Source organism: Ailuropoda melanoleuca, chromosome 10, assembly GCF_002007445.2.
Source record: "Ailuropoda melanoleuca isolate Jingjing chromosome 10, ASM200744v2, whole genome shotgun sequence".
In the NCBI taxonomy this organism is placed as follows: Eukaryota; Metazoa; Chordata; class Mammalia; order Carnivora; family Ursidae; genus Ailuropoda; species Ailuropoda melanoleuca.
The window spans coordinates 52,786,053-52,798,641 of record NC_048227.1 but is presented as its reverse complement, the minus strand read 5'-3'; the positions used below and the strand labels follow the sequence as shown (position 1 = coordinate 52,798,641).

Here is a 12,589-nt window from a genome sequence, read left to right as displayed (position 1 = left end):
AAAAAAAAAAAAAAAGTTATTTAGATTAGCTGCGTGCCTGTCAGAAAGGACATTTTACGCTCAGGTTCTGCAGTGATCTTACTGCTTCATCACTTTAATTTTACAGCTAAAGAAACTCAAACTCAAGAAATCAAGTTATCTACCCAAGGTTATGCATATAACTGGTATCAGAGCTCAAAGAAGAGCACTGTTCTCTTGACCACCGTTCTATGAATGCTTTTATTATACCAGCCCGCCTCCTGAACAGTGACTTGAATTTCAGTGGAGCCGTTACCTGGACTCTGTTCTTAATCAATGTTAATTTTTGAATAGTAAGTAATAATCAGACAGAAAAAAAATATGGGGCAAAAAGAAATACATTTTTTAATGAATAAAATGACAAAGCATCCTATGCTTTAGCCGGGGTTATATTACAATGATAAACTTAACCAAAGATTAAAATATTCTCAGAAATCTTAACTTTTACAGAAACGGTTACTGAAAATCTTTATATTGCGTTTAGCAAATACAGTGAGACAGAGAAAAATGAAGCATCATTATACATTTTTACACTTCCCCTACTTAAGCTCAAGAAATCGATGAATAAGGCCTGACAAGCTTCAACACCACTTTAGTCAATAAAGCTATGAAATGTGTTTTAAGAAAAAGCAATGTTAATCATCACATTCTTGCTAGTAGTCATAATGATACAATTTTCAACAAAACATATAACATCCAAATATCTAATGCTGAATTCTAGGAAAGCTCTCTCTTTTTAAGAGCCAGCAGTTAAAGTGGCTCAGCCTTATGAATAATAATAAGCATATTATAGCAATAGCTGCTTATTGTACGTCAGACACATGCAAAATACTCAACGTATATTAACTATCTTAATTTTTTAAACACTTCCATTTATGGTGTATTCATAACCCATTTATTTGTTTATTTTAAGAGATGTATAGAAAAGTTTAGTAATTCTATCCAAAGTTGAAAAAAGTTGAGAAAGGAGCTCAAATCTTTTTTTTTTTAAATTCCAAAACTCATGCTTACTTGTCTAGGAAAGTGAAATAACTAGACAGTGCTTAAGATCAAAGCCCGCAATCTGTTTATCTAATTCAAACTCTCACTCCACATATAGCATCAATGCAACTTCAAGAAGAAAAACTATCAGGAAAAATAGTGAGATTTTCTGTCTCCATTTTGTGCAATATACTATAGCTTAAGAAGTGTGAGAGTAGGCATCTTTGACTTTGGGAAACACTTGACCCTTGAGACACTTATCCTGATGTGCACAATACGGATAACGATATTTGCACAGTTCTCAGGGTAACTTTGTATTCAAATGAGATATTACTCTTTAGAAACTCTAAAGTCATTTATAAAAATAAGGTAGTAAAATTACTATCCATCCAGTTACAATCTTAATTTTAAAACATCATTTATGTGCATTGAAAGAGGCTGGCTTAATCATAAACAAATGACTTAAAAATCCTTTGGATGATATGGAACTTGATTAGTGAATAAAATAAAGACTGGCATCTCATTTTTAAGTATGATTTTATATTTATATTTAAAAACATTTTTAAAAGCCATCCAGTTAATCCTTACATCGGTCATTGGTAGAAATTGAGAGATTCTCTGCTCTCAGAGAAAAGCAGTAACATAAAAACAATACAAAATGGACTATTTGTCCAAAGTCTATTTGCAAGTCTATTTAACTTCTGAATAGCAACATGCTTTACGGCTAAATTTTATTATACTGAAAATATATTTAGAACTTCTAACTTCTAAAAAGTTAAATGCTGTTAAAATTCCAAAGCACATCTGTTCTGTGGTTTGTTAATAGGCACTACTTGCAAAAGGTAAATATTGAAATAAAATCTTTCCTGATGATTTATGACAGTGTTTGCATTCCTATACCTTGTCCAATAAACGGCCTCTTTTAAAAAACATTGCTCCTCATAGAGCAAATTATTCAGCATTCTGAAAGCAGCAACCTGTTTTCATTCTTCTGGTTCCATGAAATACAGATTCAGCCAGTTTTGAAAAGTGTTTTCCTGTGAATAATCTTTCACCCAGGATCCCAAGTCTCACAGGATTAAACTCACTCACTCTGATTTTCTCGTCATTCCCCCAAATTGTACTGTTTCATTCACTGGTCCTTCTACTATGAGTTACAGCTTCCTTCTACATTTGTTATTCAACTATAGACTGAAGAACATTCTATGTGCCCTCCACAATTTTTTTAATTTTCAGTGTCTGGAAAAACACCTTTATTTAGAGATCATCTGGAATATGACATACCAGTCTTCTATAATACAAATAACAACATTGACTATATCCTGGAAAACAACAATACCAAATAGATCTTAAAATGTACTTCAATCATCTTAAAGGAAAGTTCAAATCAATACAAATTCGGTATCTGAGCAATAATTTATATCTTTTTATTTCTCAGGCATTTTGACTAAATTTTGTTAATAAGTAATAAAAAATAATATTTTTGTTGCTAAGTCTTTTCATGTCAGGAAACTCAAAGATTCATGTTCAAACTGTTCAATAAAGGCAATTTTTACAGGCCAACCCATTTTCAATTGCATGGGAAAGAGAATATTTCTGTNACCCTCCCAACTTTCTCAAAGGGGTAAGAAATGTTTTTGGAATGATGACAGTACTTGAAGTCACCTAAGTAAAAAAAAAAAAAGTAAGATATGCACATCATATTCTTTTTCACTGGAATAGGAAATGAAAATGTAACACCACCTTGTGGAAATAGCTGTGTCCTGTACTCACATCCATTACAGCTATTGATTAGGGAAAGCTTTCTGGGTAAAAGTTGATACCTAGTCTTGAATGATACTAGTCTAGAATGACTAATGGGAGTTTGCCAGGTTGAAAAATGGGCAAGATTTGCTCAAGTCAAATGAAAGAAGATTTGAAAAAGCTGGATGACCTTGGAAAATTGAAAGTAATTTACTTTGAATAGAGTAAAGGTGCAAATTGGGAAGAAACAAAAAATCGAACTCTAATGGTAGACAGGAACCGATACTAAAGTGCCGCATGTGTTAAGCTAGGGAATTTGGATTTCATTATGGAAGCCATGCGGAGACAGAGTGCGAAAGCATTGGGGAATGTGACTAATAATCCTCATGTGACATCAACACAGTTGTTTCTTCTGTTTCATCTGCTTCAGTCAAAAAAGGTACATTAATTTCCTCTTCCTAATTGTTTTAGAAGGTCATACAGGTCCATAGAAATTCAAGAAAGCTGAATTTCAACTAAACTAGTTTTTTATAGTAAGTATGAAGAAGGTTATTTTACAGAATTAAATCCCTACGTTCTTTGTTTTGGGGTGTTTTGTTTTGTTTTGTTTTTCTACAGAATGCTTATAGACTAATTGTGCATAAAGACATGGCCTAGGCAAATCATATGACTAGGACACAAAGAGACAAGGGCAATAGAATACCACAAAGATCAAGAGAGTAATTCTTTGGTTTTATTTTAACACTCTGCTATAACTGAAAGAAAGTCATTGTATATGGAGATTTGAATTCCAATTAGAAAACCCAAATTCCTTCTGTAATTTTGGGACTCATTTTAAGTATTAACTAACCAAATGACACATTTATTGCCAAATTATAGTAAAAATGGAAATCGATGAGTTAATGTCTTTTTGTCATTTATTAGTTCTTTGGATTTTATTTAAAACTGATTTTGACACTAGAGAGGATCATAACATAATAAAAAGTGTATTGAGACTTATTCGTCCATCACACCAGTGCAACAAATATTTGATTTAGCCAAGTCAGCAGAAATAGCCATCCTGAATGTTGTGGGGAAATAAATCATATGATTTTCTAAATTTTTCAAACTTCTGAATAGGTTATTTTACTCAAGGACAAAAGGAGACTATCGAAATACTCATTTATAAAAACAGTATTTCTAAGTGTTAAATACTGTAGACAAGTAAAAATATAGAATCCAAAATTTTGATTTCAGAAAGGAGAAGTAATTGGAACATAAATTACCAAAGACAGAGGAAAATGGTTTTGTTTTTAAAAAATAGTTTTAAAGGTATCAGTGTTCAAAGAATATTAGCAAAATATATTTACCTTATATTAATGTATGATACTATTTTAATTTCATATTTTACTCTCATATTTACTAATAAAATTTCATAAATATTTTAAATACGAAAGAGAATATAATCTCACTGTGACACAGGGTCTAAAGGTTAAGCCCTAAAAACATTTTTTTATTAAAAACGAGAGATGTTTATATACAAAAAGTAAATGAGGTGCCAGAAGACTTAAAAATGGTAAAGCAGTATTTCATTTTCAGAGCTATAAATTCACATATGCAAAGTGTCATGTACCATCTGAAAGATTTTTCTATAAATATTCTTCATATTTATAGAACTGAGGAAATTATAACACTAGAAATATATAATTTGAATGAGATTCACAAATTTTTCAAGAATGGAACATAAAGACATTTGTACAAAAGACTAAATGTANCCTTGTGGAAATAGCTGTGTCCTGTACTCACATCCATTACAGCTATTGATTAGGGAAAGCTTTCTGGGTAAAAGTTGATACCTAGTCTTGAATGATACTAGTCTAGAATGACTAATGGGAGTTTGCCAGGTTGAAAAATGGGCAAGATTTGCTCAAGTCAAATGAAAGAAGATTTGAAAAAGCTGGATGACCTTGGAAAATTGAAAGTAATTTACTTTGAATAGAGTAAAGGTGCAAATTGGGAAGAAACAAAAAATCGAACTCTAATGGTAGACAGGAACCGATACTAAAGTGCCGCATGTGTTAAGCTAGGGAATTTGGATTTCATTATGGAAGCCATGCGGAGACAGAGTGCGAAAGCATTGGGGAATGTGACTAATAATCCTCATGTGACATCAACACAGTTGTTTCTTCTGTTTCATCTGCTTCAGTCAAAAAAGGTACATTAATTTCCTCTTCCTAATTGTTTTAGAAGGTCATACAGGTCCATAGAAATTCAAGAAAGCTGAATTTCAACTAAACTAGTTTTTTATAGTAAGTATGAAGAAGGTTATTTTACAGAATTAAATCCCTACGTTCTTTGTTTTGGGGTGTTTTGTTTTGTTTTGTTTTTCTACAGAATGCTTATAGACTAATTGTGCATAAAGACATGGCCTAGGCAAATCATATGACTAGGACACAAAGAGACAAGGGCAATAGAATACCACAAAGATCAAGAGAGTAATTCTTTGGTTTTATTTTAACACTCTGCTATAACTGAAAGAAAGTCATTGTATATGGAGATTTGAATTCCAATTAGAAAACCCAAATTCCTTCTGTAATTTTGGGACTCATTTTAAGTATTAACTAACCAAATGACACATTTATTGCCAAATTATAGTAAAAATGGAAATCGATGAGTTAATGTCTTTTTGTCATTTATTAGTTCTTTGGATTTTATTTAAAACTGATTTTGACACTAGAGAGGATCATAACATAATAAAAAGTGTATTAGGACTTATTCGTCCATCACACCAGTGCAACAAATATTTGATTTAGCCAAGTCGGCAGAAATAGCCATCCTGAATGTTGTGGGGAAATAAATCATATGATTTTCTAAATTTTTCAAACTTCTGAATAGGTTATTTTACTCAAGGACAAAAGGAGACTATCGAAATACTCATTTATAAAAACAGTATTTCTAAGTGTTAAATACTCTAGACAAGTAAAAATATAGAATCCAAAATTTTGATTTCAGAAAGGAGAAGTAATTGGAACATAAATTACCAAAGACAGAGGAAAATGGTTTTGTTTTTAAAAAATAGTTTTAAAGGTATCAGTGTTCAAAGAATATTAGCAAAATATATTTACCTTATATTAATGTATGATACTATTTTAATTTCATATTTTACTCTCATATTTACTAATAAAATTTCATAAATATTTTAAATACGAAAGAGAATATAATCTCACTGTGACACAGGGTCTAAAGGTTAAGCCCTAAAAACATTTTTTTATTAAAAACGAGAGATGTTTATATACAAAAAGTAAATGAGGTGCCAGAAGACTTAAAAATGGTAAAGCAGTATTTCATTTTCAGAGCTATAAATTCACATATGCAAAGTGTCATGTACCATCTGAAAGATTTTTCTATAAATATTCTTCATATTTATAGAACTGAGGAAATTATAACACTAGAAATATATAATTTGAATGAGATTCACAAATTTTTCAAGAATGGAACATAAAGACATTTGTACAAAAGACTAAATGTATTAACAACTCAAGAAAAAATGCCAGAGTCTCAATATTTTTGAGGTTTATATATATTCTACTAAAGACTCTGGTGCAAAGGAATAAATGACTTATTAATAATAGCATTAAATGGCAAGAAAGGAATGAATATTTTCACACATTCACTAATTTAGAAAATTAACTGTAATTTCCACCATGCAAGTTAAGACTTTTTTTCAATTAGAAAATTATTGGGCTAAAAGTCTTCAAATAAAAACTTCATCTACTCCCTAACTTGAAACTGTTCTTCAGGATTGTATTTTAAAATACTTTTTATCTATAGAAAAGTATTTCTTCCTTCATATTACAATTTCCGACTTTTGCTTCCTTCATTAATTGCATTTCTCCATTAAACTAACTGCAATGAACTTCAAACAGCAAGTTTCTCTTTTTTTCAGGCTTTAAAAATAGGAGAAATAGTCCCTTATTCCGAAGCTGGCTTTAATTTAAACACATTATTTTAAATTAAAAATCACAAAGGTGATCCTGATTCTTTCTGTGAACCTTCATCCGATAAAGACTCTCAGGAGACAATTAGCGGTCATGGTTCTAGGCATTACCCTTGCTTGGAAAGATCAAAAACCGTTTGTTTTATTATAACAACAATTGCTTTAAATTGTAAAAAAGTGACATTTACCTTTTCCAATTGAGCGTTTTTTTTGGATTTGTATAAAAACTCTCCCACTGCCACAAAAACTGAGAGCACCAAGCCGGCTGCCAGAACAATGAAGATGCCACCAATATTTTGAACCCCCAGGGCACTGGCCTCTTTGCTCTCCTCCTCTGGGCAGCCATTGCCCCTCCACCACTTCTCCTTCATCATGTGCAGCTTGCCTTCCTCTTGCAGCTGAAGAATTGCTATGGTGATTTTGTCTCTATATGGAGAACCTAAGAAAAGAGAGGGTATGTTAACTCTTTCAAGGAACCCAGAGTTTTATAATTAAAGGTTAACATGATGAGAGGAGGACAGAGCTTTTTCCAAATGCCCCAGAGGATGCCAATATTTATTTTTCAGTAGAGAAAAACAACTGGAAAATGACGAAGGATAGAAATTTAATGAGAGAAGTAAGTAGTAACATAAAGTAATGGCTTTCTGATTTTGAAGGGTACAAGCAAAGTTGTTTTTAAGGAAGAAAACGTCTCCTTTTAAAAGGCAGGCAGTTCAGAGTACTGGAAAGTAAGTAAAACAGAAGTAGAAACCTAACAAAGAAATTGGTACAGTGCAAGGATTTCTAGCTAATATATAGGAATCACTCCACGCTGAACCAGAGCATTGATAAACCAGTAATTCTATTTCTAGGGAAGTCGTGGGAAAAGTTGTGTTTCCCTGGGTTAAGTGCAATGATTTAAGGTAATCATGATCAACAGGCTGTATTCAGGGGTAGCTAATACTTTGTGAATAATAGGTAATCACTCCTATTTTTTATTTAATCTGAGTAACAGAAATAACAGGCTTGTACAGACTTGGATCCTTCAAAAATCATCATGGTAATGCATTGTAAGGTTTTTCTTTCGTAGTTAATTTATTATTTTATGCTTTGGGGGGAAATGTCCTCTCCAGTAGAGGCAACAGTGTAAGTGAAATTTAGTATTTATGCTGATGGAGTCAGATATTCATCTGTATTAGCTATTATATGGTAAGTAATAACTTTTCTAAGTGGTTGCCAAAAACATGGACTAATACCAAACTATGTGCATCTTTCAACATCCACCCCAAGGGACTGGGGTTACTTTTTCCCACCCCGAAATAGCCTATATCTAAGTTTCATCTTCTTTCCTAAACACTATACTGCCCATTCCATTTGTCTGCATCTTCTCATTCATAAGTTCTTCTGCTTACAGAAAAATATTAATTTTAGAATTTTAGTTTGTATTCAATATTGCCTGTGATTTTTTTTAACTTAAATATACCTACAGGGACCTATACTAAAACTTTATTTCTGCTAAGAGTGATTATAAACTTCATCAGGAAACTTTCCTGCCTCATAAGGGACACCACTATATATTTTGTTTTTACTTGTTAAATATAACAAGGCCAGCTTAGCATCATTCTCTTAGTAAGACTAGTCAGGTGAAAAGCAGAAAGACAAGGAGAATCATAGGAAGAATGAACCTGTTGAGAAAATTGGAGGGGTGAGACTGAAGTCAGCTGGAGAGCTGTTTCTTTAACAATCCTTAATCTTAGAAGAAATGCGCATTTCTTCTATACAACATTTTTCCAGTTTTCCTTAAAGGGAGCATACCCATGCCTATATTTAGAACTCAATATTCAATTTAAAATCTGCCCCTCAGCCACTTCAGGTCTCAATGGACAAGCCTTGCCCATACTACCTTCTACCTTGATCACTAAGTGGACACAGCCTAGGTCACCTAGTATTACCATTATTATTATTATTTACCTTTCAGGATGTGATTTATTTTCCTATGTAGATTAAAACTCTCTGGAATAGATGATGTTGATTTGTCTATGCATCATTTATCTCTATCATCTATCATCTCAATATTTTCTCACATAATTCTCAATTCCGAATATTTTTTCACATAATAGGCTCTCAACAAATGTTTCATATTATGAGGAGCATAATATCCGATTGAGGCATTCCTACCATGATGTAAGAGTAACCTAGTGCTTTCGGTCTCTCTGACATGTATTTAAAAACCATAAGTTAAGGCCATCTGTTGGGCTATCCAGTTTTCATTAATTCACTGATCTAACCTAGCACCAGCTTTAAGGTCACTCTTCCTTAATTGCCATTCTGATTAACCATGTGTATGCTCTGCAAGATAAATATTTGATTGAGGGAAAAAATCCCCTTTAAGCAGAATTGCAGTTCATCAAATATGTCTTTTAATTAGAAGTACAGCAGCTGAAGCAAATTTTGTGCTGATAGTACTTGTGAAAATGGCCACATGTGACTAATATAAAATGTGGTTTCTCTTTTGGAAGTACAATTGTAAGCAAAATTTGGGGTTTTAGTGGCTTGAAAAGTAGACCTCAAATATGGAAAGTTCTTGATCCAGCTAAGTAATATTTTGAGTCAGCTTATTTCTCAACCTGAACAATACTGAAATAATATTATTTTATTGCCGACTCACTATACCCATTAAACTGCATTAGAATGTTTAATCTAATATCTTCAAACACAATATTATCCCCTGCATTCTCAAAATAAGGAACAGACAAACAGAAGCAACCCACTTTCTGACAAATGATAGATACACCTTGATTTCTTGCTTGGCTGAGCTTTCTATTTCCAGCACTTAGAGTAAACATAAAAATTTCCCTTTGCTAGCAAACCTCCCTAAACTTGTTTTCCAATATAAACATAGTAATGTGTAAATGGAATTTGGTAAAGCTACAAAGTTAATATACCTCTTTTGGAGGTTTTTAACAAGATAAAATAATATAGGGAATATAACTGATGACAGTAAATCCTTGCCATGTTTTACTCGTCATTCTGTCATTGATTTAGTTTAATTATTTTTTTAAAGAAACAGCAATTCGACAATAAATTATTACTTCTTTGGTACATCATTTGATGCTCCAAATTTCGATACAGATACTAGTTGAAGTCCTCCATGGGCTGAAATTCCATCTCTTTGAAAAATCTCAAGGACACACTGAGATCAAAGAACAAAAGTATCTTTCATCCTCCTTGTGACATGAACAGCCATGTGCTTAGCTCTAATGAAGTGAACAGCCATTAGTTAGATAGATAGAGCTTACGTTTTGTCCAGACCCCAACCCAGCCTCAATCCATATGCTGGCAAGCAAGGAACCCTGAGAGCATTGAGCGGCAACGAGAGAAGCTGTCTCCAAGGAAGATGCGTATTTTCGCAGGAGGACTCTAAGATTGATTAAAGCAATACTTAGGAAATTGTAAATATGTCTATTATAACACATACTATTGTACCTAAAAGTCAATCCTCAAATGCTTAAGGGACAGAGAGATAGCCCTATGAGTGAAGAAGCACTTTAGACAAAAATATCTGAAAAATTGCAACATCCACAGTAGAGAAATTTTTGTGAGAATGCATGAAACATTGTCTAACATTCACTACTTAAAATGTTGGCAAATAAAACATTTTTTGAAAAAAAAACCATGCAGGATATGCCAAATACCTCGTAGAGCTGAATTCAGCCTTTTGATTTTCACTATGCCATCTCTGAGTATTGGTTCTTTTATATTCTTGCTCACAATGAGATTTTCTTTGTTTATTTAAACACATAGTCCATACTGACAGAAAGGGACTATTATGTTTAAATTTTTTTTTACAAGTTGCCAAAAACCCCATTTACCAGATGGAAAAGGAAGGAAGAAAGAAAGGAAAGAAAGAAAAAAGAAGCAAACAAAACATGATTATTATCTGAAGCCTCATCATATGTCAGATGCCTAAGATCTGGGGCTCAAAATGAGCATGGGGGAGGCATAGAGACAGTTTCAAGTGGTACATAGTAATAGTGTACGCATGGGCATAAATAAAAACTAGAAATGCACCTATTCAGAAGTTCCTCAATAAAAGAATTATGGTCTCTAAATGTCCCTAAATGTTAAATTTTGATCAAATAACTTTACATAAAATTATAATTTCATTAACATCCCTCCCAACAGATAGATTAAAAGCTCCTTAGGAAAATAAACTGTGATTATTATAAACAATACAAATCTCACTAAGTATTTCAGAGCTAACTTGCTGGGCTTGGTAAATTGAGTTGATTCCTTCCTTCCTTCCTTCCTTCCTTCCTTCCTTCCTTCCTTCCTTCCTTCCTTCCCTCCTCCTTCCTCCCTTATGGCTCTTCCATTCCTTTGCCTTTCTTCCTCTCTTTCTCATACGTTCCTGTTTTAGTTCTTCTTGCCCTCTCTTATTGTGTCCTTTCATTCTTTTCCTTCCTTTCTCTTCCCTGCACCCCTTCCTTTCCTTGTCTTTCTCCTCTCTTCCCTACACTTCCTCCTTGCCTTCTTTTTTACCATTCCAAATTTCTTACTTGTAGGATGAAAGCCACATGTTATTATATATACTCGGTTCTAAACTGATACACAATTTATTGATTTGCTCATTTGATTGTCCTTTTCATTTTCTTTATAAGCTCGCAGTTTTAAGTATGTGCCAATATTTCCTTCTCCTATTTCAGAACATCCAGATAGTATAGAAATGATAAAACAAGTGAAGTCAGCGTTATGTGAAATTCTTGGGAGAGGCAAACTGATTGATAAATAGCTTTTCTTTAAAGGTTGCACATCAGGTTGTCTAACACTTGACATGCTTTAGTGAAATATGCTAAAATTACATTATCCATATACTGGCAATCTCCTATCCATCCAGCCAAAAGTTTCTTTACTTTCAAATCAGGCTTCTGTATGCTTTAATCAATTACATAGGTCAGAAGCAGGATTACCTTTGCTTTCTATAAATGTCTTGTTCTAAAACTCATTACAACAATATTTCCCAAACTGGATTTTCCCCCACAGACTTCTTTTTTTTGGTAAATGTACATCTATGATTCATTTTTAAAGGATTCCTTGGTCAGATAAGATTGAAGAATGCTCCATAACAAATACATCTTTTATAAATTCACATTATACAGTAGCAAAACACAGGCTTCCATCTACCCATTAAAAAAAGGAAAAAAGTATCAAAAAATTGTTTAAAATGATTAAATTATCTTTAAGGAAAAAATTTTCCCCTGCACATCTACTAATGTCCTCTTCAATTATTTTAACTTCAATTTGAGAAGTACTGCCTTAGAGAACAATTATTACTACTCTTTTTTTAAAGATTTTATTTTTTCATTTGAGAGAGAGAAAGAGCATGAATGGGGGTGGGAGGGGGAGAGGGAGAAGCAGACTCCCCACTGAGCAGGGAGCCCAACTTGGGGCTTGATCCCAGGACCTGGAGATCATGACCTGAGCCGAAGGCAGATGCTTAACCATCTGAGCCATTTGAGTCACCCAGGGGCCCCAATAACTACTACTCTTATTACATCAGTACTCTGTCAAAAATATGTTGTTCCTTATTAGATCTTTCTGCTTGTCCCTGCTTAGAAATCTTCCTCCCTGTCTTTGAATTTACACATCATTACACCACAGCTCATTAAGTTGCATTTTCTTTTTTGTATGTTCTTTTTCATTTATTGCTCAATATGCCTCATGAAACATCAGCTCATAAAAATTCACATTACACTGCTCACCTTAAAACATGTCTCTACACCTGACTTTCAAGTCTCTTTATAAGATACTTTTGGGGATCAAGAGTTATATGAGTTATTTAAGTATATTTGTATATCAAATTGATTAAATAAACAATTTTGGGGGGAAGTA

At 33.0% G+C, this 12,589-nt stretch overlaps 1 protein-coding gene across 8 annotated transcripts in view; it reads right to left on the bottom strand.

Moving 5' to 3' along the window:
* Positions 1–12,589, bottom strand: part of GRIK2 (glutamate ionotropic receptor kainate type subunit 2) — a 659,372-nt gene that overhangs the window by 9,186 nt on the left and 637,597 nt on the right. For all 8 annotated transcript variants that reach the window (XM_034670902.1, XM_034670905.1, XM_034670899.1 and 5 more), the window contains one exon: positions 6,907–7,157. In XM_034670902.1, the coding sequence (XP_034526793.1) occupies positions 6,907–7,157 (251 nt within the window). The remainder of the gene's footprint in view (positions 1–6,906; positions 7,158–12,589) is intronic.